The sequence below is a fragment of the Gopherus flavomarginatus genome, chromosome 7 (assembly GCF_025201925.1).
Source record: "Gopherus flavomarginatus isolate rGopFla2 chromosome 7, rGopFla2.mat.asm, whole genome shotgun sequence".
Classification (NCBI taxonomy): Eukaryota; Metazoa; Chordata; order Testudines; family Testudinidae; genus Gopherus; species Gopherus flavomarginatus.
In genome coordinates, this window is record NC_066623.1 from 111,660,990 (window position 1) to 111,688,276 (window position 27,287).

At 47.6% G+C, this 27,287-nt stretch overlaps 1 protein-coding gene across 4 annotated transcripts; it reads right to left on the reverse strand.

Annotated features, from left to right (window-relative positions):
• Window positions 1-301: 301 nt before the first annotated feature.
• NSUN4 (NOP2/Sun RNA methyltransferase 4) lies at window positions 302-27,227 on the reverse strand. Of its 4 annotated transcripts, none has more exons than XM_050961844.1 (6): window positions 21,541-21,646; window positions 18,743-19,155; window positions 17,743-17,897; window positions 17,250-17,404; window positions 16,650-16,774; window positions 15,425-15,748 (listed from the first exon to the last, which is right to left on the reverse strand). In XM_050961844.1, exons 1-6 carry the CDS (start codon window positions 21,634-21,636, stop codon window positions 15,574-15,576), a joined length of 1,119 nt encoding a protein of 372 aa, XP_050817801.1. In that variant the 5' UTR covers window positions 21,637-21,646; the 3' UTR covers window positions 15,425-15,573. The 4 variants fall into 4 exon arrangements, with proteins under 4 accessions (XP_050817803.1, XP_050817801.1, XP_050817802.1 ...); XM_050961845.1 differs by lacking the exon at window positions 21,541-21,646 and adding an exon at window positions 27,133-27,227 and having other exon boundaries at window positions 15,581-15,939; XM_050961843.1 differs by having other exon boundaries at window positions 15,581-15,939.
• Between the last annotated feature and the right edge of the window lie 60 nt (window positions 27,228-27,287).

Consider the following 27,287-nt stretch of genomic DNA (forward strand, 5'->3'; position numbering starts at 1 on the left):
GTAGTCATCCTCACGCCACCCGTGTGAGACCCGGCAATGCTATTATCCCCATTGTACAGAGGGGAAACTGAGGCAGAGAGGCTAAGTGACCGGAAGTCTGTGCCAAGGCAGGGCATTGAATTTGGGCCTCCCACATGCTTAGGGTAGTGTGCTAATCACTACCTCATCCTTCCTCTCAACCCTGGGAAGGGGGTGGATGACTTGACCGCTCCATAACAGCTGTGCCCTGTGACCTCAAGTTCCCTGACCCAAATCTGCCCTCCTCCCCTCCCAGACCGTGACACGCAGACAGTAAAGCCAGAGGTGGTGTGTGAAAATGATCCCAGCTTTATGCTTTGCCCAACGGGATCTCCCACTGGCCAAATCCTCAGCCCATCACCCCGTGGTAACAGCTCCGTGAGATCTGGGGCTAGGAAGTCCTGGTAGAGTTTCTGCACACGTAAGAGACTTCCCGTGCCATTAGCTCATGGGATACCAGGGTGTGGGCAGAGAGTGCTGAGGGACTCTTCCATGTAGCAAGATTGGACTTTGCTTGGAGGAATCCCTGCCGTGATGCAGCTGCGCTGTGTGAATGGATGTGGTTGGAATCATTGCGATGACTCGCGTGGAGCTGGTGTGTTTGCAACGGTGCTGGCAATCCTTGGGTAAGGCTGGGCGCATGCGAGTGTGTGGCTGGGGAGTGATTTGAAAGGGGCTCAAGGTTCCCACTGCCGGTGATGGCTACTGCTGCTTTCTCTGCCACTGAGGGGCCGTAGGGCAAAGAGATTGTCTCCTGCCTCTCGCCAGTGACCTCGCTCCACCAAGGAGTTGAACCACTCCACGCCCAGAGCAAGGTTGACGTCCCTTCCTGGCAGCTTCTGGTGTTGCACTTGCTGGATGTGAGGCGTGCCCATGGCTGGCTCAGTGGAGAGCAGGAAGGAACAATTGGCTGACCCCATCGAGCTAGAATCCTTGGCTATAAGGAATGTAAGTGGGTAGACTTAGGGTTGATTCACAGACAGGGAAGCTGAGGGGGGGCTTTGGGTTCAGGTCCTGAGCTTTGTCTTCCCTCTCTTTGTACCAGAGGCAGCTGAGGACACCTTGGAGGTAACATGCTAAGCCCCTGACTGACGGAGAGGTTTGTACCACTTGTGAATGCCCCCGAAACACACATCTGGCTCATTTTTAGAGTCGGACGACTGGTTCTGAAGAAAGCCAGAACAGCATGGCCAAGAGGTTGCCCTTGTGAATGATGGGATAGCTGGGGAGATAAAAAGAGGAGTTAAAAAAGGAGACCTTGAAGGATTTCCTGTAAATAGACGGAAGCATTAATAAAATCACAGTGCGTCTCTGTTCTTACTATTATCCTCCTTTATTATTTCCATTACGGTACCACCCATAACCCCCCGCCAGGATGAGGGACTCGTTTTGCAGGACACTGTAGAGACACAGCAGTAGATGCTAACAACACACTTACTCCTTTTGATCTCATTCAGCTACGACTGCAGCAACCCCATTGGAAAGACCAGGCCACGGGTTGCCTTGCCTAACGGTCAGGAGGAGAGGCTGGCTTAATGGTTGGAAGAGAGGAGACTGCAGGTGAGAGAAACCATCTTAAACAAAGAATGCAGGATCTCTCTCCTGCCATCTGTCTCCATCCTCTGACAAACAGAGGCTAGGGACACCATTTCTTACCCATCCTGGCTAATAGCCATTTATGGACTTAACCACCATGAATTTATCCAGTTCTCTTTTAAACGCTGTTATAGTCCTAGCCTTAATAATAATAATAATAATAATTAATAATATAATAAATATCTTTGGTTTCATCGTGTTAGCTTTGTCAAGTATTTAAATGCTCCATGGGCATAGAATGTCCCTCCTTTATGGGCAGCACCTGAGTGCATCCCTGTGTTTTGTTAAAATAAACACTATCTTTCAACAACAGTGACCATGTACAACACGTTGGCTGATTAGCGGGCCAGCTGTTGCATTTCGTACTGATTGCTTTAGGGACGCTTTAGGAATGACTGCCAGGAATAAATCAGCGAGGTTGCTGGGGGAAATGTAAAGACCGTGTTTTACATTTGAAAATTTGATCTCTCAATAGTTTCTTAAATGCATCTTATATGGCAAGTGTTTGCCTCAGTATTTGCACTGATGGCTGTTGCGAGATGTAAATTGATAAGCACTTCTGGATCCTCAGAGTGAAATGCCATTTCCCTCAACCGGTATTACATTATGAATTTCTATTTGTGATCATCTCTTCTGCTCTGAACCCGACTGGGTCAAGCTCGCTAACTGAAATCAAGCAACATCCGCTTCTTCCTCAAGCTGAAATAGGACAATAATAATAATAATAAACGTTATGGAGTCAGTGTTGGGTTTCCATGTCTTGCCTGTTGATGATCAAATTCTGGGCTCAATAATGCAGCTAAAAACATTGTTAAGGCACAGAGGTGAGAATGTTCTTTGTTGTTTTGAGTGGGATTTTTTTCTGTAACACTCTGCATTCCATCTTCATATCCCTGACTGGTTATGTGTGGTTTGCTTCTCGTGTATCAGTGTGCGCCCTTTGTTAGCTCTATGTAAAGCAGCTGGCAGCTTACCCTTGGTGCTGCCCCTAGGCATGCAGATCCTGGTAATGCATCTAGGCAGATAGATCGAGCTGGGAATGAGAGAGACTTAGAAAAAGGGATACACGTGAGTAACGAAGAGAGGAGATACACATCTGTTTTGCAAATTCACTATATTTTAAATACTCGTTGAGACAGATCCTCTGCTAGCATAAGTCAGCATAGCTGCACTGAAATCAAACGAGCTCAGGATCTGGCCCCTGGTCTTGGAAATTCAAAAGAGAGCAGTGAACCATCTACCGATACAATCATATTGACGCCGAATAAATGGACCTCAGGTCTGATCCAGAGTCTGGCAATTGCTGTGACTGCTCTGTTACCTGGCTAATTTAAAATAGAATTTCCTCTTAGTTTCTCTGAACTGCCAGAGATCTGAATGACCTCTGTGGAGCAGAGTAAGAGGCTTTTATTTCAGACTTCAGTGTCAGCATCCCATTCAAACAGCTGTACTGAAATGGGGTATTTGTGTAAGGAAGGAATAGTAAGAAAGGGCAGACAGTTCGTTAGCTTATAACATACTACGGTTGGATATATATCACTGATCTGGGTAAAGCCTGCTTCATTTCAGATGCTGCTTTTTTATGGCAGGATGGGATATGAAATAGGAGTTCGGAAACCGGGTTTCCATTTGTATATCGGTATCCAGGTGGCTGTTGTAGCTCACAGCTGTGCTGGTGTCCCAGCTTCGGGAGCGCACACTATAAGCTTAGGTTACGTGTGTATTTTTCAAGGCAGAATTACAGCAGGATTTCCACACTGATCCTCTAGCCCTTTATCCTACACGCATTTTGATTGGCTTTGGCCTGGCTCCAGCAGAGCACTTCTTAGTCCCAGCGACTTCAGTGGGACAACTCAGGTGTTTAAAGTTAAGCGGGTACTTAAGTGTCTTGCTGGGCTGAGGCCCGCAGGTATTATGTAGAGGTTGCAAATGCCTGTGGGTTTTCACACCCTTTTAAAATAGGGGTGGAAGAATAACATGGAGATTGTAGTTCCTGGTCTGAAATTCGCCCCTTACATCCCACTTAAGTTTGAGGGTGTTAGTGAGACCTGAGTAATGCATAAGCTTTGTGCTACTTCTCTACACAGGGGTAATTTCATCCTGGATGATGCTCTTGCAACAATCTGTGGCCAGACTCTGCGGCCAACAGATGGCAACAAAACAAGGACTAGGACTAGAACTCAAGACATGTAGCTTGAAATACGTAAACCCCTGCCCAGTGAGCAAAGGGGGGAGGTGTCATTATAGTAAACTGATACATTCCAACCATCCAATAGAGGTGAGGTTGCCAGTTTTGGTTGGATGTATTCCTGGAGGTTTCATCACATGACATAGGTTTAATTAAAGATTAATCTTCGATTCCTGGAGACGCCAGGGCAATCTTGGAGGGTTGGCATAGAGGGGAGCAATACACATACACACAGATCAGTTAATTTACACATGGTCTTTGTAAAAATTAAAGAGCTTAACACACAAACATCTATTTAATTAATATGTGCCAAGGAGACTACAGAACACAAGGCGCTACCATAAAGATTCACTGTTGTCATAAACAGATAAGAAAGAGTTAATAGAACAGAAGTACTTCATATCTCTTTTGCCTGTAAAGGGTTAACGAGTTCAGTGAGCCTGGCTGTCACCTGACCAGAGGACCAATCGGGACAGGATACTTTCAAATCTTGAGGGAGGGAAGTTTTTGTGTGTGCTGTTAGTGTTTGGTGGTGGTTCTCTCTGGGTTCTGAGAGGGACCAGACGTGCAGCCAGGTTTCTCTCCAATCTCTCTGATACAGGCTCTTATGTACTCAGAATAGTAAGTACTAAGTAGATCAGGCGAGTTAAGCTTATGTTTGTTTTCTTTATTTGCAAATGTGTATTTGGCTGGAAGGAGTTCAAATTTGTATTTTGCTGAAAGGATTTTAATTTGTACTTGTATACTTAGGCTGGGAGGGTATTCCCGGTGTCTATAGCTGAAAGACCCTGTAACATATTCCATCTTAAATTTACAAAGATAATTTTTACTGTTTTTTCTTTCTTTAATTAAAAGCTTTTCTTGTTTAAAAACCTGATTGTTTTTTTTTATTCTGGTGTGAGATCCCAGGGGATGGGGTCTGGATTCACCAGGGAATTGGTGGGGAGAAAGGAGGGAAGGGGGAGAGACAGGTTAATTTCTCTCTGTGTTAGGATTACTTTCTCTCTCAGGGAGAGTCTGGGAGGGGGAGAGAGAAGGAGGGGGAAAGGTGAATTTTCCTCCCTGTTTTAAGATTCAAGGAGTTTGAATCACAGTGATCTTCCAGGGTAACTCAGGGAGGGGAAGTCTGGGAGAGGCAACGGTGAGGGAAAGGGTTTACTTTCCTTGTGTTAAGATCCAGAGGGACTGGGTCTTGGGGGTCCCCGGGCAAGGTTTTGGGGGGACCAGAGTGTACCAGGCACTGGAATTCCTGGTTGGTGGCAGCGCTACAAGTACTAGGCTGGTAATTGAGCTTAGAGGAAGTCATGCTGGTACCCCATCTTTTGGACGCTAAGGTTCAGAGTGGGGAATTATACCATGACGACTGTAAATTGTGCCATGGAGAAAGATGAGTGAAAATGCTCACAAAGTGACCCAATCAAGACAAAAGGTACAGATGTGTTCCTTGTTCTTGTTACTAATGCTGGACTAGGTTCCGAAAGCCAAAAATGTTGAAAGAAAAGCTGGTCAGGGATTTTTTTTTTGACAAAATGATTTTTCATCAGAAAACGCTAATTTGTCAAAACTGAAACTTATTGGGTCAATTTAGATGAACATTTGGTCAGGAAGGTATTGTCAGGGCCAGGCTGGAGTTCCTGAGAGAGACCGAGACCAACCCACTGCTCCCATGATAACCAGCAGCTTGGTAAGTCACCTCAGATGAGGATATTCAGCTTCAAGTGACTGGTTTGAAGGAGGCAGAGCAAGGATTTGAACCTGGATCTCCTACACCCCTGTTGAGTGCCCTAAGGGCTGGGCTATAAAGTCAGTGTAGAGCTGGCTCTGTCCAATGAATGTTAATTATTTATATCAGGTGGAATGCCCAGGACCAGCACCAGCTTTTTCGCTGCCCCACGCGGGGCCCAGGATGGAAGAGAACAGGAGAGGGGTGGTTCCAGGAGAAGCTGCCCCTGAAGACCGGGGCGGCCGAAGATCCTGCTGCTGAAATGCCACCCCACACCCAAATCCTAGGCAACCACCTAGGTTGTCTAGTGGTTGCGCCGGCCCTGGGAACGCCTCCAACAGGAGAGATTCTGTAGCACAAGGTTTTGCACTTGGGTCTCCCACATTGCAGTGGCCATTCTGGGGTAGAGCTCCCTGGTGTCGTCTTTTTGTTTGTGGAGCAAAACCAAATGTCAAACCCCCGTTTTTTGCAGAAGATAATTCTTGTTTTCCAGCCAGCCCTACAGGAAAGTGTCCTTTTTCCTTTTCTTTGTCTGCACTCTTTCTTTACTTCGTGTCTCCAAGGCACCGGTCTAGTGAGCACTTGTGCCGGTGAGTAACTTGAAGTACATAAGTAATCCTACTGAGTTCAATAGGAGGACTTGCATGTGTAAAATTATTCATGTGCACGTGTGTGCCAGATCAGTGCCTCCATTTGCACTCCCGTGCTTGAAGTTCGGCATGTGCTTAAGCCTCTTGCTGGCTCAGGGCCTTAGGTGCTGATGCAATGCACATCAAAGTTTTGATTTAGTTGGGGGTTGGTCCTGCTTTGAGCAGGGGGTTGGGCTAGATGACCTCCTGCAGTCCATTCCAACCCTGATATTCTATGATGGTCAGTGAGAGCCTATCCCTTGACTTGAATGGGCACTGGGTCACCTGGAGGACTGAGCCCAGAGTTGGGGGTCTGACTCTGCTACTGACTTGCTATTTGGCCTTGGGCAAGTCCCTGCAATTCTCTGCCTCCGTTTCCCCATCTGTGAAATCAATAGGGATAACAATACTTGCCCACTCACTTCCCAGGGATGTTGGGAGGATGAATTAGTTAATGTCTGTCCTGTGCTCTAGGCCTGGAAATAACAGTATAAATTCTATGCATTACTTGTTTCACTGTGTTCTGTGAACTTTCCAGGTCAGTGAAAAACGTCTGGGAGCAGAACATTGCCCTGGCACTAATTGCATTTTTTCCTTGTGAGGTGGGGAATCAGCAAATAATGAAGACTTTCTATGGGGGTTGATGTTTAACCACCACTTTGCTTACACAGCGGCTTCTATGCTGAAATGGATCATATTAAAATAAAGCAGATACATTTCTCCCTGGGAATTAGGCAGGTCCAGAAAGGCTAGTGCATGGGGTGGCGGGAAAGGTTGCATTGTCCATCATCCTTGGAAGGGAGGCCTTTAAATGTACCTGACTGCGGGGAGGGGAGGGATATTGAGAGGGAAGTGGGGGGCTGTGCTTTGTCTTAGGCTGTATTTTGTAGCTGTTGGCAATTCTGGGTTAGCCAGTGTCTCGCATACCTAGACCGACAAGCCGCCTGAGTGATCTAGTTAAGCACCAGCAAATGCTGTGTGCCCCTTCCTCCCCCAGATGGTGTGTGTGTATTTGGGGAGGGGCTGAGCATTAACTACGAGTGGGGATCCCGTGGGAGAGAAGTTGGCTCAGGGCATTGGCTGGGGATACTGGTCTCATATGTGCACAGACTTGCCCTCTGCTTCTGTTCTTCCCCTGATCTCCTCCCAACATGGGGGGAAAATCTGGGGCAGGGGGTCATACCATTTCCAGCAGGATCTGATCCTTCGCATGGTCTCCTCTAAGGCCACAAAAGGGGAGTGAGGTCAGCACTGGGATCAGAATGCAGACGATCCTGTTGCCTAGATCTGCGGTCTCAGCCCACTAGACAGCTTCACCCCAGGGGTAAAAGTCTGCCCAGTGCAACAGGCCAGCACCAACCTATGTGCCACTTACCTTTGTCTCTTCAGCAACCAGATTCATTGGTCCCGTGCGGGCCCTCTGCCCGGGGCTGAAGTTCATTCTCCATGTCCCGGGCAATCATTTCCAGATGCATGCCTAAGCCACAAGGACTATGCAGATGTCAGCTTTGAACTTTCAACCCGTTTTGGAGCTACGCAAGTGCAGAAAAAGCATCTGAATGAATCTCAACACTTGGGAACACGGGGGCGTTGCCCTCACCCTGTGCGCGGGTTTCATTTCCAGCCGCTTTTTGGCGGAGGCTGCGTGGGGTTAAAGTGCCCTGCCTCTGCTTTGCTTTGTCATAGCATCTGAGGAGTAGCCTGGAGTTATAGCAGCTACTCCAGGGTCTCAGTATGATCCTAGATATGCTGAGGCAGCTGCTACCTGAGGTGGAGGTGGATCCTCGCCTAGTCTCAGCCCTGCTTGGTAGCTCAGCTGCAGCTATCTTGGTACTGAAATGGATGGGGCAGAGACGGATGCAGAAGAGCTACACTATGAGAATATCCTCTCCCCCTCCCTCCCCCCCCCCCGCTCTCCTTATTAGAACAGGAACTAATTGAACATGAGAGAGGCCCAAACTGCAGCATTTAGCTTCAGATTTCCCCCACATTTGGGGGGAGTTGGGATCTGGCATTTAGGTTCACCCCATTGCTAGGATGGGTCCAGCTAGGAAGTTCAGATCAGGATTCCAAAAGCTATTTGGATCCAGAGCCTGACATTCCAGGTAACATCCCACAGCTTGTCTCTCCTCTGCAGGCTGTGGAAGGAGCAGTGGGGCTGCCTGTCGCCTCTGCCGTGGCAGGAGGAGCTGTGTCTGCGGTTCATGAAAGAAGTGGAGACGCTCACCCAAGGGAGGAAGAGGAGAAAAGTGTGACTTCTCAGGATCTCTCTCTCTCTAAGGAATCCAGCTATTCCTTCGCAGCCAATAAAAGGATTGCAAAAGTCCTTTCAGCAACACAATGCAAGGTTTCTCTCAGTATTTACTCGTTGTCTAAAGTGCAGGATGAGTGTGTGAGAATCAATGTATAGCCAGAAACCAGCAAGCAACCAACCCAGAATAGCACCCAGCAAAACCAGGAGGGTGTGGGAAAGAGGAATTCCCCTGTCAGATCAGACATGTACAAACTGTTTTGGGTCATTTCTCCAACACGAGAGGGGAAGCAAAGCTCCGGTCTCTCCTCCCCTCAGTGTAAATGGAAATGATTCCAATTATTAATGTCCTACATAATTTATACCTTGGATGTTCTTTGCACTGTCACCATCTTCAGGTCGCTCAGTAAAATACACCTGGCATATCTGACACATGGGCAGCTGCATGGTCCCTTTAAGAAAAGGGACAGGACACTGTTTCAGGGCTTGAGGCAGACTTAAGATCAGACTTCAGCTGGGGGAAGTTTTCAGGGTGATGCAGGAGGTTACGTGATTGCAGGGAAGCCAAAAGAGAGGAGAAAATGCTTTTAAAGGAGCACAGCACACTCTGATTGGTATCCGAGCCAGAGTCCTCAACAAAGAAAACGGGGACAAGAGAAGGCATGAGGTCTGGTCCTCTCTTTAAAGTGCAGCTCTGCTCCAAAAATGGGACTGTGGCTCCTTTTTACTGATCATCACTGAATTAGGAAACACAAGATCTGGGCTTTGTTCCCAGCTCTTCCCGTGTCTTGCTGGGTGAACTTGGGCAAGTCACTTCATCTCCGTGACTTGGTTTCCCTCTATGTAAAATAGTGAGGCAGGGATTGGGAGGCGGAGTAGAATTGATGTTGGGTCTCTGGAAGGAGAACTGATGTTGGAGCGGTGGGCAAGAACTGGCATCTTGGAAAACTGATGATAAGACTTGGAGGGGGCAGAACACATGTGAGGACAGAATATTGTTTTGGAAGATTGAGCATGATCGGGGCATAGACAATTCTTGTATGTGGGGGCTAGAGTTAAAAATAAATGAAAAATTGTAGACGGTTCAGAGAAGAGCCATGAGAATGATTAAAGGGTTAACAGTGATAGACAAAAGGAGCTCAATCTTTTCCTCTTGACAAAGAAGGGTAAGGGGTGGCTTGTTTACAGTCTAAATAGCTGTATGGGAAACAAATAGTTAATAATGGGCTCTTCAGTCTAGCAGCGAAAGGTCTAACATGAGCCAATGGCTGGATGTTGAAGCTCGACCAATTCAGACTGGAACTAAGACATACACTTTTAATAGCGAGAGCCATTAACCATTGGAACAGTTTAGCAGGGGTTGTAGATTCTCCATCACAGACAATTTTTCAATCAAAATTGGATGTTTTTTTCTCTGATTTGTTGGAGGGCTTTCCCTCAACCCTCCCACTTCACTGGTTCTTCTCACACAGGCGGCAAGCATCAAAAGACCAGAAGTCCAAAGTGCAGACAATGCAACGTTCATTGGGGTTAATGTCCAAGCAAGCATATTCCGAATCCCTTCGCACCAGTCGAGCGTATCTCTATACGCTGATAGTCTGTTTCTCAGTGTTCTGTTCCCAGCTCTGATGCAGACCATTTACCCTGCATCCCCCTTCCCAGCTGACGTCGCAGAGCATTGCCTGGGTCCCTGTTCCCCATTCCCTATTCCCAACTCCCTCCCCATGATTCCAATTTCCCTTCCATTTCCTGTTTGACCCCAGTTTATATAGTAATAGTCTCAGCCATACTTAACCAATCCTAGCATATTGCAACATAATTCTCTAACCAATTATATCCCACCACTCTAATTAACTTACACCTAGCATAATTAGTTATACAGCAGACAGAAACAATTACAGAACCAGGTAGATTAACAATAGAAAAGTGGGGGCCATACAGATAAAACAATACAGAAATGAGGGTTTCACAACCACAACCACTGATAAGTGATTTCTTGCCACACAGACTGCTATCAAACTAAGTTTTCTTTAACTATCTTAAGATCTGTCTCTTTATCTGGTGGTGATGGGCATTATCAGGACAGGATCTTTCTAACAGCCCAATAGCACCTTATTTCAATGTGACTGGTTTGGAACGTGAGAATGTGACCTAGGGTGACCAGACAGCAAGTGTGAAAAATCAGGACAGGGGTGGGGAGTAATAGGAGCCTATATAAGAAAAAGCCCCCAAAACTGGAGATCTGTTCCTATAAAATCGGGACATCTGGTCACCCTAATGTGACTTCCCAGCTTATGGCTGCCCCTGCTGCTTAGCCAAAGGCCTTAACCTAAGAACAAGGTCTCAGACTAGCCTAGTGAGATAAGACTCATACTCAGACGGACTGTGATTTTGATTCTTTGTTTTTATACCCCTATAACTAGCTAAGGGGTAAAAATACACCCAAGTTCTTAAAGTACAGGCCTTTACAGGCAGGCCTGAATATCTATATTCTAACAAGATTATTTTGGGCAGTTCTCTGGTCTGTGTTATCCAGGAGGTCAGACTAGATGATTCCAATGGTCCCTTCTGGCCTTGGAATCTATCAATAGCTGCTGAATATGCCTTTAATGAGTTTTATACCAGACTAAATTTGCCCAGTTTTAAGGAAGTGAAATAAACAAATAGCTGTTCCAAACTCACTGTTTCCTTTGTTAATGCAATCCCTACCTTCTGGGGGGAGCAAGCCACTTGTTTACATGCATGATGCTGATACGCATAACGAGGCTGAATTAAAGTTGCACAGATGATTTTAATTCTGAGATTTCCTAACTCTTGAGTGCTTGACTCTGCGACCTTAATAATAGGCTTTTAATGTTGTTTTGTCTGTAATTTCTTTAAAAAATTTTAAAGAGCAAAACTAAAAAAACCAAATTCCATCAACATAGCTTCATAATGACAGCCACATGCCTCATCAGCAGGGATGGAGCCATCACACAGAACTCTAGCACTTGAGCTAATGCAGTAACTGATAGAGGATAACAACCCACTACTGCTATGTGGACCAGCACTGGAGGAAGGGGGATGAGACACCCACTTGCCCAGTGTGTTTTCATAGATTTGCTGATAGAGTAATGGTGAGACTCAGGCATCTTGGGTTCCATTCCAGGCTCTGGAGGGGAGTGTGCTTCGGTGGACACAGACTCTTCTGCCCATTTCCCCCGTGCTTGACCCTTGCTGTCCCATTCCCTCCAGTCTATCCCTGGCCTGCATTTTCCCCATCCCTGGCGCCTTCTCCCAGGCTTCTCATCCCAGTCCCAGTCTCCTTGCACAGCCAGTCCTCCTGCTCCGAGCTTGCTGTCCAAGTCCCAATCCCCCACTCCCCACACTCATTCCTGGTATCCTTGCTGTACCTAGACTTCACACAAAAGTAGTGAGCCAGCAGCCAAAAACAGCTGGAAAGTGCTTTCAAATGCACATACTAATGAAGCTTTAACAAAAAAATCTTGCTTGTTTGTTTCTGAATAAATACAATAAATTCACAATGGGGTTTTTGCCTTTTTAAAGCTTTTTTTTCCCTAAAATACAACGTACAGCCAGAAACTCTCAAAAACATGAGTTTTGTATAACTCTGTAGATCACCCATAAAAAGGATCTGTTTTCTCCCTTATATAGAATGTCAACTTATGAACATGACATGAAGTCAACATATCTTACTGCCATTCACAAAAATCTCTCTGAATTTCATAAAATATAACATACAAATATAAAATACACCTCACCTCACCCCACAATGCCTGCTGTCTCAGAGTGGGTCCAGGAGATGTCTGCTTCTCTTAAGCCTTGGCTCTGCAGGTTGGCTTGCCATTGGAGGGGAAATCATTGACGTGGAGTCTGGGTATGTATGTTTTGCATACACACCAGTCCTGGAACAGGGGTGGTCAGCAACTGCATGCAGATGAAATTGTAGCTAAGGCAACTGATTAGAAGTAACTTGTCCGTGTGGCGTTGGATGGATGTTGTCAGGCAGTTGCGGCCTGTGGTTTTTTCACTTGTCACTGATATACACTTTTTTTCCTCTCTTGACCAGAGCAAAGCGGCAGCATGGAGTCATGATGCAAACCCCGCCCAGCCTCGTGATGTTTGGATGCAAATTCCCACCCAGTGTCATAACATCTTGATGCAAACCCCGCCCCCTGATTTTTGGGGCTTTTTTTCCCATGTTTTGGGGGCCAACAACACTTGGTTTAGGGCAGTTTTCTAGCAAGCCCTAGGCTGGTTTCCGGGATAGCAGCTCCACCCTAAGGATTGACTCTAATTAGCAAGATTAAAACAGAGCAAACTCCCTTGCTGCTCACTACAGCTCTCCCCAAGGAATCCTTTATACCAAACTAAAAGCAGCACAGAGATTTCTTCCAGCAGTGAAATAGAACTTGCCTAACAGCACCATCTAGTGGCTCTCTGGCCCTCATAACTATAAGTATTAATTGTCTATGTCCAAAGCCAGCTAGTATTTGCTAGAGGGGTTGAGCTAGAACTAGAGTCCTTAATGCCAACCTGCTATTGGTCAGATATGAACACAAGAGACTTGTTCCATGAAGTTATGGATGAAACTCATCTCGTTGAAGGCCAATGCAAGGCCTCTGCCCCACTTGAGTCCCATTGTTTTAAAGGCATAAGTGGGGCATAGGAATGACCTCCAACCCACGTTGCCACATTGTCATGTTCCCATGGAATTGTTTCTGCCCGACAAGCTTTTTAGGGTTTCCATCATTCTTCTGCACAATACATTGTAAAGACCGACTCTTCAGGTCCAACCTGTGTAACTTAATTATTTAAATGTAGCTTCTAATTGACTGGCTGGTTCCCTTTCAATTTAGAGGACTTATTGATATAGACTAGACAAACAGAGGGCCCAGCCCCATCCTCAGTCTAAACCCCCAGGCTGTACATAGTCAGCTCCCACCACTGGGATGAAAGTCACTATCCCCATGGGGAACTGGCTCCACACTCCATAAGATGCATGGGCCCCTTTTTAGCCTCCACCCTAAGCATGATGGATGGTCAGATGGTGTTGGGTCATGACCCATGCTTTATTTGCATTCATCCCCCGTAACAACTCCCCCACCATGTGGCAAAGCCCTAGAGAATTCAGTACAGCTGTATATCCCTTTGGTAAGATTCTCTGTTCCATTCCAGAGGCAGATGGAATCATTTCTCCAGAACCCTATGACATTTCTTTAAAACCCTGATATTTTCATCCCTACTAAGCTTTGCAGAACTTTTCCATGAAGGCCTGCAGCTCAAGAGAAACTTATGCAAAGGTTCAAAGTTAAAGCATTCCCACGTGTTCCATATTCCCTCAAATCACAGATACCATGTTCTGTAGTCAGCCACTTTGTCACCTGGTAAAAATGTAATTGCTAATTGTAGCTGATGCTAATATACATAGGCTAAATTATATCCATGTTATGCTGACAATACTACCTGTCATACATATTCCAAGCAGTTAAGTATTGTACACAGATTATTAAGCATTACTACAGCAGTTATATAGCCCAAAATTGACCTGTACCTTTGTTGTAATCATGCACACGTATGCTATGTAGCCCTTAACACTTTGTATTAGCCGAAGCAAGCCCTGGCTTGAGTAGATAGGAAAACTGTCAGTCTCAGAGCATATGATTATTTCCTCATGGCAACAGGAAAGGAGTTACCCATACAGACCCAGGTGTCTTCATGCCTCTTTATACATGAAATGCATGTGTTCAGAACAAAGATAAGGATGCATCATGACCTGGAATGCATGGATTTAGAGCAAAAGATAAACGGGTACACCATGATACCAGAAACAAACAAGGTAGGAAGCTGATCAGTTGAATCCAGCTTCAGGTGACATATACAGTACCTTTTGCTGGTAAACAAGTAGGGTATAAAAAGGTGGCTTAAGGGATATAACTTCGGGGTGCACACCTGCTACGTAAGGTGAATCTCACCGCATGAGACTCCTCTTCGCAGACTGGTAATGTATAGAACTGTTTTCCTGTACCACATGACTGACATTGGTTCGTTATGAAATATACTCAAGACCAACTAACCACAGGGTAGTCAAGCAATTGACTATGCAATTGATCAACAATTGAGTTAGGGCTTAAGTCTCTTGTTTCTATATGGGAGGTTCTTATGGTGCAGAAGTTCTCTCAAGGACTCCCTGTCCTCTCATTCATGGCACATCCTCTCCCATTCCTGACTGCTGACAATACCTGCAGAGGGGATTTTCAAAGGAGCCTAAGGGAGTTGCACCCCTAACTCCAGTAGCATTTCAATAGCAGCAGAACCCTCCATCTCCGTTAGGCCTTTTGAACACCCCACAACAACTGCTTCCATGGGGAAGTACAGGTAGGAAGTTATTTCATGTGGGTGTGGCTCTTCGCTACTCTGGTCTGCTAACAATGGAGGGGACTGTGGGAGGTGATGTAATACAGACATCTGCCCATAATAGGACCTGGGACCGAGTTCTACCCACTGCTCTACTATTAACTCATTGGGTGTCCTTGGCAGCTCTCCCACCCATCAGACCTCATTCTCCCTCTCTAGAAAAGGGGACAGTGGTACTTACCTGCCTTTAAAAAACACTTGGTGATCTTCTGTTGGGAAAGTACTACACAAGAGCTAATACATCCCGTATATAGTCCTATCCATATCTGACTGCAGGGGCGTATGTAATAGCATGCGTGTCTATAGAGCCTTTCGTCTGTGGACCTGGGGCTGCATTTCCAAATACCAGCAGAGGGGAGGGAGGAAGATATTACTGCAATGTTACAGGTGAGGAATTGTGACACACGAAGTGACCTGCTTAAGGCAAGTGGCTGCAGAACCAGAAGTAAACTCCAGAGTGCTCAACCTCCGCACTAATTCCCTCTGTGGTTATTTTACAAATAAGCAGAGGAGGTTGGAGAAGAAAAGCAATCGAGTTGCAAACAAATTTTAGCGAGATCCTGGAAAGCCCTGTTTCCAAAAACAGAGAAGACACATTACAGTCTTATCATGTCTGCATCATTTATTCTCAGTGTTTGTAGCACAGAAGCAGACGTCCCTCCAGGTGTTTTAAAAGAATCACAAGGCAGTTCTCTCTCCGGAACCTCTGGGTATTTCATTACAGCCTGGAAAAGAGTGAGATCACCTCCATTCAGAACGTCACAACAGAGATGCAGCTGGATGAAGACAAACTGCCCAATCTCACCTCCACCAGGGAGAGGGGGTCAAAAGCCGACACCCCTACTGTTCCCGGCGTAATCTGCAGAAGTACATGGGTCCAAAGTTTGCCGTGAGGTGGGGAAGGACAAGCTCCCCCAGCCTGCAGTCTGCAAAGAAAGAAAATGTGTCCTGGAAGAGTCTCCTGAAGTAGCTTAAGTCTTCAACGTGGACACTGATGTTGTATTCGGTTTCTGCTACCTCAACAGCTCTCTCAACAACGTACTCGTTCTGCAGCTGAGACAGGGAGCACGTGGAGTACACCACTTCCCCTCCCGGTCTGGCAGCGAGGAGTCCAGCACTAGATTGGAGGGGAACAAAAGGATGATTATGGGATGTAAAGGAGTAAGGCCCTGCTGTGACTGTGTGCGTCATTAGCACAGACTGTCTGCTGAAGAGCGGAAGCCAACCTCCTGGCTAGAGAGAGATGGACAGGGCTTCTGGATGCCGCAGTCTAGACGGCTCCACGCTATCACTGCAGTTGCAGGAGAATTTAACACTGCAATGATAATAAGCATTTGTCCCACAGTAAGGCAAACAGTAAACAGAAGCAGGATGGGCCATTCTGTTGGAAAGGAGACCATAAGCAGTAGACTGAGAGTTCATTCAGCCACATGCTCCAGGGACACAGAATAGGCTGAGAAAGGATGCAGAGGAGGAATGGTCTTGTGGTTAAGGGACTGGGTTGGGATTTTAAAGATTGGCTTCAATATTTGTTTTTTTGCTATAGAATCCCTGGGTGCCACCTCTGTGCCTCAGTTTCCCATCTGTAAAATGGTGATGCTAAAGTTTCCTGTCTCACGGGGGTATTGTGAGGATACGAGTTTCTTAACGTCTGTGAGGCACTCAGATGCTGCAGTTAAAGGAAGCTACATGAATTCTCCAAACAAGGTATCATTTGATTCCAACCTCTCCCATCCTGAGGTATGGTTTTCTATACTCAGCCCAGCAGCCAGAGAACCTGGGTGGACAGACAGATTGCCTGCCTCAGGTAGGGTCAAGCTCACTCACAGAAGCAGCTGCATCTGCAGCATTGGCAACATCTGACGCTCCTTCAATCTCATTCGACTGAAAATGTTGTTGTCCTCTTCCATGACGGAATGTCTATCAGTCGTGCACGGCACATCCACAAGCACCTGCGTGATAGAGGACTGGGATCTCAGCTCAGATCTCCACCTGATTAAAGCTTAGAAATTTGTTCAGAGTCCTTTTCCTTTGCCCAGTTCCTCCACTATCCCTGCACACATTCTGATCTAGTCAGCTGTTTAGATAGTGCCTATCACCACGGTATCAGAGTCCAGGTACACACACTGGATTGTCATTGGTAGGTAGCTCATGAGTCCAGGGGATAGGCAGATTGAGAGCTAGATTTTAAAAGGGCTGATAGCTACAAATGCGATAACATGAAATTATGTCAGCTAAGAGAAGGGAAATTAAACAACAGGTTCTCTCCTGCAGATCAACTTTTAAGGGGAGAATTCCCCCTTCTCCACCTTGCATAGTTGGATAAATAAATTATTGCCTTCCTCAGAAGCATCCAGCATTTTCCTCTGCCAGTGCCAGGAAACTCGGCTAGACAGATCTGCCTTTTCCATATTTTCAGTCACTTACCCTATTGTAAGTGTCCCCTTCCAGTTCCCCCCACTTCCTTCCATCCCAGGATGTGATGCGCACATCAGCGCTGATGTCTTTAGGAACGTAGCTACAGAGAACTCTGCGCAGCCTGTTACTGCGGGAAGCAGAGATATCGTTGGCAGCCAGGTGCCCTGTCATGAGAGAGACAACAGAACACACACAGAGAAAGAACATGAAGAAAACCAACAAACAGAGACAAACTGATGTCCCAATTGCCCAGCCCCTATAATCACAGGAGAGTGGTCAGATGGGAAAACCCACCTGACAATAACCGATGGGCTTTTGCAGAACACTCCATGCCAATATAGCTTGGGGAGAGGGAGCAGAAAGTCAATTTGGGGACTATAAGGAATTTATCATTTCAACTCTGTCATAGTGAGCAAAGAACACCTGCTAACCATCTAACCCCATCTATACCCTGAAGCACCTTTGTGAACAGGTGAAAGGTGGGATTGCCAACTTTACTTACGGCAACATCCTGTCTGCAGAAGAGCCAGCGTCTTGCCACCAGGTGCTGCACAGAGGTCAAGGACTAAGTCACCAGGCTGCACATTGAGAGCCAAGACAGGCAAGAGCGATGCGGCATCCAGCAGATAGTAGCCAAGGGTTCCTAAAGCGTCTGGTCTAGAAATTCCAAGAGATAATTGAAAACCAAGTGTGTTATGAAAATCTGAACAAAAGTCAAGATACAGAGCTTGAAAACACATGAATGCCATGTTCCCAGAGATAGTTACCCATCAGGTATGTTTGATGAAGGACCAGAACATACAATCCCAGAAAAATACAATGTTCCAGATGGAAGACACCGATTCGATGATGATCTAGTTCATTTCCAGGCCACCAAAGAACGATTCCTCAAAGTACATTGCTTAGTGCTGTGTCTGCTTTAAATATCCCTATATTGTACGTATTTTACAAACCCTAATAGGTTTCTTCACCTCACTCGAGCACAATGTTTTCACAAGCTCCATTAAAGCTGTGTAGAACCAGCAGCTGAGCCACAGAGGAAACATGTAGAATTTAAGTTCAATGCAGCTAAATACAATGCTGTATGTGATGAATTTTGGGGGGGAGGGGGCGAATGGCTTTTATTTCTGTTACTCTACAAGGCCCAAATTGGAAGATGATTCCTACAAGGTAGCCTCAGACCCAGAGGCTGAACATCCGTTTCTGAGGAGGGGGTAGGGGAAAAGAATTGTAACACGTATATACACAGCACAACCAGCTCAAACTTTCCAATCAGTGTGACAGAACAGTTCATACCTAGCTCTTATACAGCATTTTTCATCAGTAGATCTCAAAGTGCTTTACAAAGAACGCAGCATAAAATCTCTATTTTATAGATGGGGAAACTGAGGCACAGAGCGATTAAAGCAATTTCCCCAAGCCCACCCAGCAAGCCAGTGACAGATACAGGAACCAAACCCAGATTTCCTGAGTTCCAGGCCACAAGCTTCCGAGTGCCATACCTTGCCGGAGGAAACCGACTGATGTCTCCTTTGGAGAATGTGTAACACTTGATGTTGGGGCTGATGGACGCAGAAAGCGATGATGGCATCTGTGTTTGTTCCACAGACAACTGTTCTCTGTGGGTTTCTTGGGGCGCTGTTTCCTCACCCCTCACTCGTTCTACAGGCGAATCCCCGTGCACATGCCGAGCTGCTTTCTGAGATTCATAAACAAAATCCACAGCATTTAGAAGTTCCAGCTCTCGGCTGACCCTGTCGGCGTCAGAGAAATTGTTGACAAGCGCGCCGTATTTCTGTTCCGAGAGGAGGCTGACGCGGATCGAGGGCCACAGGCTGCCAAACTGCACACTGTAGTTCATGTCGAAGTTCTGCAGAGCCAGCCGGGTGGCCGAGATCTTGGGAGCAGTGCCAGCCTTCAGAGGAATTGAAAGGTTAGGCACATGAAAGAACCAAACACTTTTACACTGTGATGTTTCCCCACTTCTGTGATTGGAATGATCAAGAGCATGGCTCTGCTTTACCACGGTTACACTTGGCACTTCTGCCAGCACCTGTTCCAGGAGGAACTTTAACTGAGTCCCAAACAATCCAGACATAAAACAGCCCTGCTAGGAGGCAGCTGTTCTGCTCATTGCACAGATGGGGAAACTAAGGCACAGAAAAGCAGGGCAATTTGCATTCAGTCTGAAAACAGCAAGACTGGGTGTGCAGAGTGGAAATGGAACAAGGCCTCGCTTCAGCATGTTTTTACAGCTCCATTAAAGCCGTGTGGAACCAGTAATTAAGCCATAGAAGCAACATGTGAAAAGGAGGCCTTGGGACTCATAGTGGTGGGGTGTTACTGATAGGAAAGGGACAGAACGCCTGGGGCTGGAGAAAGGAGATACTAGACAAGGGGCTTTGGATGGGAAGGAGAATGAGGGGGATCTGCCATTAGCTAGGAGGATTAGGTTTTGGGGGGATTAACTGAATATCAGGGTTGGAAGGAACCTCAGGAGGTCATCTAGTCCCACCCCCTGCTCAAAGCTGGACCAATCCCCAGACAGATTTTTGCCCCAGATCCCTAAATGGCCCCCTCAAGGATTGAACTCACAACACTGGGTTTAGCAGACCAATGCTCAAACCACTGAGCTATCCCTCCCTAGGGTGAGAGGGGAGAGGAAAGAAGAGAATTTTGGGCTGCTGCAATTAGCAGAGGGGTAGAGGAATGATTTTGGGGGGGGGGGAGGATTTTGGGGGGATTACTGAGAAGGCTAGAGGGGGAGTAGAATGATTTTTAGATGCAGAGTGGGTTAGTGGGGATGAGGGGGAGGGGGGGAAGGGAAACATTTCCAGGGTTAGTAGGGAGTGCAGGGGACGGATTTCGGGAACTTAGTAGGGCATGGGGGCCAGGAGCTGGGTCAGTAGCTGGGCTCTGGTACTGGGTGGCCTGAGCTGAAGAGTGGATAGGGAGAATTTCGATGAGGCATTAGCAAGGGGGCTGGAGCATCTTTTCGGGTATCAGTAGGGTGTGGGTGAGAGAGAGAATTTCAGGGGATGGGTGGGGGTTAGGGGGAAGGGAAACATTTCAGGGGCAGGGGAGGATTTTGGGGTGTTAGTAGGGAATGCAGGAGGTGGATTGGGGGGGGGGGAGTTAGTGGGGCTGGGCCAGTAGCTGGGCTCTGGTTCTGGGCAGGCCGAGTCCCAGGGTGTGGGGAGAGAATTCCGTGGGCGGATAGTGGGACGGCAGCTTTTTGGGGGGGTCACTGGGGTGTAGAGGGAGGATTTCGGGGGAAGGATTAGCGGGGTGGGGGGGTTATTTTGATGGGGCGGGGAGGATTTGGTGGAGTCCCTGGAGGAACGATACGGGGGAAAGCTTTGGGGGGGGTCAGAGGGGTGTAGAGGGAGGATTTCGGGGGGAGGATTAGCGGGGTGAGGGGGGTTATTTCGATGGGGCGGGGAGGATCTGGTGGAGTCCTTGGAGGGACGATACGGGGGAAAGCTTTGGGGGGGGTCAGTGGGGTGTGGGGGGAGGATTAGCGGGGTGAGGGGGGTTATTTCGATGGGGCGGGGAGGATTTGGTGGAGTCCCTGGAGGAACGATACGGGGGAAAGCTTTCGGGGGGGGGGGTCAGTGGGGTGTGGGGGGAGGATTAGCGGGGCGGGGGGGTTATTTCGATGGGGCGGGGAGGATTTGGGGGAGTCCCTGGAGGAACGATACGGGGGAAAGCTTTCGGGGGGGGGGTCAGTGGGGTGTGGGGGGAGGATTAGCGGGGCGGGGGGGTTATTTCGATGGGGCGGGGAGGATTTGGGGGAGTCCCTGGAGGAACGACACGGGGGAAAGCTTTGGGGGGGGTCAGCGGGGTGTGGGGGAGGATTAGCGGGGCGGGGGGGTTATTTCGATGGGGCGGGGAGGATTTGGGGGAGTCCCTGGAGGAACGATACGGGGGAAAGCTCGGGGGGGGGTCAGTGGGGTGTGGGGGGAGGATTAGCGGGGTGGGGGGTTATTTCGATGGGGTGGGGAGGATTTGGGGGAGTCCCTGGAGGAACGATACGGGGGAAAGCTTTGGGGGGGGTCAGCGGGGTGTGGGGGGAGGATTAGCGGGGCGGGGGGTTATTTCGATGGGGCGGGGAGGATTTGGGGGAGTCCCTGGAGGAACGATACGGGGGAAAGCTCTGGGGGGGGGTCAGCGGGGTGTGGGGGGAGGATTAGCGGGGCGGGGGGGTTATTTCGATGGGGCGGGGAGGATTTGGGGGAGTCCCTGGGGAGGCAGCAGGGGGAGCGCGGGGCTGTGTGGGCGGTTCCCGGTTCCCCCTCACCCATTTCTCCTTGTACCGGTACCGCCGCGGGGGCAGCCCCAGGCCCGGCAGCCCCCCCGGCAGCAGCCGCCGCGCCGGGCCCCTGAGCGCCGCCATGGTGCGCGCCGCTGGGCCGGGGCCGGCCGGGAACCGGGGCCGCCGCTGCAGGTTCCGGCCTGGCCCCGCCGGGGAGTCAATTCCCGCCGGCCGGGGGCGGGGCAGCCTGTGATACCCCCTCCCCCACGAGAGCTCCCCCCGCGTGGGGATCCCCCCGGCTCTGTGCTAGGGGCCCCTCCAGAGCCCCCCCCCAGCGTGGGGATCCCCCCGGCTCTGTGCTAGGGGCCCCTCCAGAGCCCCCCCCCAGCGTGGGGATCCCCCCGGCCCTGTGCTAGGGGCCCCTCCAGAGCCCCCCCCCAGCGTGGGGATCCCCCCGGCTCTGTGCTAGGGGCCCCTCCAGAGCCCCCCCCCCAGCGTGGGAACCCCCCCCCGGCTCTGTGCTAGGGGCCCTCTAACCCCTCCAGAGGGGCCCCCCAGCGTGGGGATCCCCCCGGCTCTGTGCTGGGGAACCTCTCTCCTCCAGGACTCCAACAGGACTCCATTGGCCATCACATACAGCCCTCAGCTAAAACCCCTCCAACGCATCATCAAGGATCTACAACCCATCCTGGACAATGATCCCACACTTTCACAGGTCTTGGGTGGCAGGCCAGTCCTTGCCCACAGACAACCTGCCAACCTGAAACATATTCTCACCAGTAACTGCACACCACACCATAATAACTCTAGCTCAGGAACCAATCCATGCAACAAACCTCGATGCCAACTCTGCCCACATATCTACACCAGCGACACCATCACAGGACCTAACCAGATCAGCCACACCATCACTGGTTCATTCACCTGCACATCCACCAATGTAATATACGCCATCATATGCCAGCAATGCCCCTCTGCTATGTACATCGGCCAAACTGGACAGTCTCTACGGAAAAGGATAAATGGACACAAATCAGACATTAGGAATGGCAATATACAAAAACCTGTAGGAGAGCACTTCAACCTCCCTGGCCACACTATAGCAGACCTTAAGGTGGCCATCCTGCAGCAAAAAAAACTTCAGGACCAGACTTCAAAGAGAAACTGCTGAGCTTCAGTTCATCTGCAAATTTGACACCATCAGCTCAGGATTGAACAAAGACTGTGAATGGCTTGCCAATTACAGAACCAGTTTCTCCTCTCTTGGTTTTCACACCTCAACTGCTAGAACAGGGCCTCATCCTCCCTGATTGAACTGACCTCGTTATCTCTAGCTTGCTTGCTAGCACACATATATATACCTGCCCCTGGATATTTCCATTACATGCATCTGAGGAAGTGGGTATTCACCCACGAAAGCTCATGCTCCAAAACGTCTGTTAGTCTATAAGGTGCCACAGGATTCTTTGCTGCTTTTACAGATCCAGACTAACACGGCTACCCTCTGATACTTCTCTCCTCCAGATCACCCACAGCTTGGGGGTCCCACCCTCAGCCCTGTGCTAGGGGAGCCACCATCCCCTCCAGAGCCCCCCAGTTTAAAGGTTCCTCCCTGGCTCTATGCTAGGGGACTCCCCATCTCCTCAAAGCCCTCTGCAGCTTAGGAATCCAGCTCTGTAGGAGACCCTCCCGTTCCCTCTAGTCTAGCTCTTCCCCCACTCACTATATACCCTTGGGTACATTCCTTAGCCTCTCTGAGCCTGTTTCCCCACCTGAAAAATGGGGATACATGGAGCACTGGTTTGATTCACTTTCTACTACTTCCCCCAGGCCTTTGTGGCTCTATACAGCCCTGTGCACACCTTCCACCTGAACATCTATGACCCCCAAGAATGCCTCAGTGCCAAGAATGTTCTGATTCTGGCATGCTCATTCCAGTTCACCAAAGAGGGTCACATGAGATCTCCCATACAAGCTTATGTCACACTGATCCTCCATTTCATGCTAAATGTACAGATGATATTTAAGGAGTCATGGAAAATACGTATTGAAATCTGGCACCAACCAAAGAGAGGTTTCTTCCAGACAGGAGGCAAGATGTGTATTTTCTGCCAGGTGTAAATTAAGCATTCTAAGCCAACACAACAGACACCCTATTTACCTACAGAGTCAACAGCAAAGGAGCACACAAGATAAAACGAGCCATGGGGGTTAGCCTGGCCCTGTGCAAAGACCATTAATTTTGGGGAGGGGGTTACTAGGAGGCAAAGAACACCCCTTTATCCTGCACTTGGGAAGTAATTGGGCAGTGTGGTTACATTCACAAGGCTTTGGGTGAGATAAGACTGCTTTAGATAGGGGGTTGGCTTGTTACAAATTTAGTCTCTAGAAAGCACCTATCGATTTTGTTTTATACGTAACCCTTCTGTTTCCATTATCCTGTCTCACTAGCTCTTAAAATCTTGATTTTTAATAAGTTTATGATTGGTTTCACCATAAGCATAACTCCCTACTGTGGTATTGTAAGAGGAGCTGATCCTGAGCTGAATTATTCAACTTGGTGTGTACATTGTTCCTTTGGGCACAGCACAGCTGGCGTTACTGGGAGTGTTCAGTGGGTAATGGCTGAATGCAAAAGGCAGATTGCACAGGGGCTTACAGCGCACCTGTTGTTAATCTGCAAAGCAAAGGTGTAGTATTGGCCTGAGGAGAATGCTTGGGTGACTGACAGCCACTTAAGCACAAGCAAGCCTCCCTCTCACTGGAGGGGATGGAAAGAAGGTGATACTCAGTCTTGGGCCCCCTGAGAAATATCACAGCATCTCAAAGAAATTTACAGCATGCTTCCCAACAGACCCCAGGCATAATAAGCCCAAAAGGAGGATCTTCCAGTTCAGCACTGAGACAGAATGATAGGGAACCATCTACGGCCAAATTTCACTTTCACTGCTAGGGCTATCTGCATTCACCAATGAATTTGATCTCCATAGGTGAAAAGCCAGCACACCTTTCACAAGCATAACATTCACTATACCTGCAAATCTTAGCGCAGAGACAGCTGCTTAGAATACCTCGTGTGACAGGTTTCTAGTGAAAAAACAGACATCCAGTTTCCAGTCTTGCAATTTTTCCAAAAGAAATTTTTAAGGCATACAATGATCAGAGTAGTCCTTCAGCAAAGAGTTTTTGTGCACATACTTCAAAGCACTTTTGAGCTAGAAATTATTCTCTTGTAGTATTTTAAAATATCAGAGTAATTTTCAGTTTCTGGGGCCCACAAAATATTTTCTTTAACGTGAAGCTCTCATATCCATCCCAGGGCTGTGAGGATGCTCCATTTAATCTGTTACTGATAGAATTACAGAACACTATAGCAGTAAGAAAGACTACTGCTTTTAAATCCAAGAACTGTTATTTTACATTTTGTGCTTTGAAGCTCCAGGCATGAGGGAAAAATATTAATCGAGTTACTTGTGTAGTGTCACAATGCGCTTGTGACAGCATCCGTATGAAGAATTATTAGACACTAAAGATGGCCCCTTAAATCTTAATTGAGCCCAAGCCCCATTTGTACTACAAAGAGCTACATTTTCAGTCAGCCCTGTAGCTGACCCCACAAAACATGGGCCCACACATGCAGAAATGACTAGTGGTTTTGGGTGTCCCACTTGAAACCTTAAAGCAGCCTGATTTTCCAAGAGTGCTGAGCACCAACCCTCAAGCTCAGTCTCCATTAAGGTGTGTGAAGTGGGGCACCCAAAGTCACTAGGAGCATTCAATCATGATGGGTGTATAGTGTTTTAACCCTGTTCCCAAGCAGGGCTCTAGCACAATTGTTGAACTGTAACTCCATTTTGGCTCTTCGAGGGGGAGGACTTCCCTAACTACATCTGTGACTATACCACTTTGCTGGTCACACTGTATGACAAGATTGTGAAGTATATTGCAGCATATAAAAGACACCCACAGCCCTGGCATTAGCAGCTGAGCCAGTAAGGGCTAGATGCCAAGATTTTCTTCTCAATGCACTTGATGGGTGTGCACCAAGACAGCTTTGTAGAAGCCAATAAGGCCATGATGATAAGTTACAGTCACCATGGATTTTCGTCAAGAACAAATCATGTCAAATCAACCTGATAGCTTTCTTTGACAGGGCAACAAGCCTTGTGGATGGGGAGGAAGCAGTAGATGTGGTATATCTTGACTTTAGTAAAGCTTTTGATACTCTCTTGCATGACGTTCTCATAAAACAAACTAGAGAAATGCAACCTAGATGGAGCTACTATAAGGTGGGTGCATAGCTGGTTGGAAAACTGTTCCCAGAGGGTAGTTATCAGTGGTTCAGAGTCATGCTGGAAGGGCATAACGAGTGGAGTCCTGCATGGATCAGTTCTGGGTCCCGTTCTGTTCAATATCTTCATCAACAATTTAGATAATGGCATGGAGAGTACACTTATAAAGTTTGCAGATGATACCAACCCAGGAGGGGTTGCAAGTGCTTTGGAAGCTAGGATTAAAATTCAAAATGATCTGGACAAACTGGAGAATTGGTCTGAAGTAAATAGGATAAAATTCAATACGGACAAATGCAAAGTATTCCACTTAGGAAGGAACAATCAGTTGCACACATACAGAATGGGGAATGACTGCCTAGGAAGGAGTACTGTGGAAAGGGATGTGGGGGGTCATAGTGGATCACAAGCTAAATATGAGTCAACAGTGTAACACATTTGCAAAAAAAGCAAACATTATTCTGGGATGCATTAACAGGTGTGTTGTGAGCAAGACAAGTAGTAATTCTTCTGCTCTACTCCGCACTGATTAGGCTTCAACTGGAGTGTTGTGTCCAGTTCTGGGCGCCACATTTCAGGAAGGATGTGGACAAATTGGAGAAATCCAGAGAAGAGCAACAAAAATGATTAAAGGTCTAGAAAACATGACCTATGAAGGAAGATTGAAAAAATTGGGTTTGTTTAGTCCGGAAAAGAGAAATCTGACAGGGGACACGGTAACAGTTTTCAAGTACATAAAAGGTTGTTACAAGGAAGAGGGAGAAAAATTGTTCTTCTTAACTCCTGAGGATAAGACCAGAAGCAATAGGCTTAAATTGCAGCAAGGGCGGTTTAGGTTACACATTAGGAAAAACATCCTGTCAGGGTGGTTAAGCACGGGAATAAATTGCCTAGGGAGGTTGTGGAGTCTCCATGACTGGAGATTTTTAAGAGCAGGTTAGACAAATACCTGGCAGGGATGATCTAGACAACACTTAGTCCGGCCATGAGTGCAGGGGACTGGACTAGATGACCTCTCGAGGTCCCTTTCAGCCATGATTCTGGTGAAAAAGCTGCTGTATCAATGTATTGGATATGCCTATCTGACATGATTGCTAACGTAGTTCAAATCTGCATACACTGTAATACTAGCTGCAGTGGAGACAACAGGGAGGGTGTCAAAGTCAGAGGTGTTTAAAACAATGGGGACCTTTCGTATTGCACAAACATGATTCTACTCCTTTTCTTAAGCATAGTCTGGAAGTAGCATATCCATCCCTTGTAGAAGGGGCATAAACATCTTTGTGCCTTCCTGCTGATTAAGATACTATAGATTTAAGAGTAGTCATATCTAGTCTCCACATACCAGAAGAAAGGGGCCCCAAAATCATCTCTTCACAGCTCCAACAAGCACAAAGTTGTATCTGTGCTTATCCTTGATCCTCATGCTGCTAGTAATCATTGTGCACAAGGGAATTCCTACAAAAAGGAGGAAACTTCCCCTCCCTACTGTCTAGTTAT

Excerpts from the sequence above, each read along its gene's own strand:
- NSUN4 (XM_050961843.1), bottom strand. The coding sequence starts at position 21,636 with ATGGCGGCGCTCAGGGGCCCGGCGCGGCGGCTGCTGCCGGGGGGGCTG. Across the intron at positions 19,156-21,540 it reads ACCGGTACAAGGAGAAATGG|GCTGGCACTGCTCCCAAGAT; the intron begins GTGAGGGGGAAC and ends ATTCCTCTGAAG. Across the intron at positions 17,898-18,742 it reads AGTCGGTTTCCTCCGGCAAG|ACCAGACGCTTTAGGAACCC; the intron begins GTATGGCACTCG and ends TGGAATTTCTAG.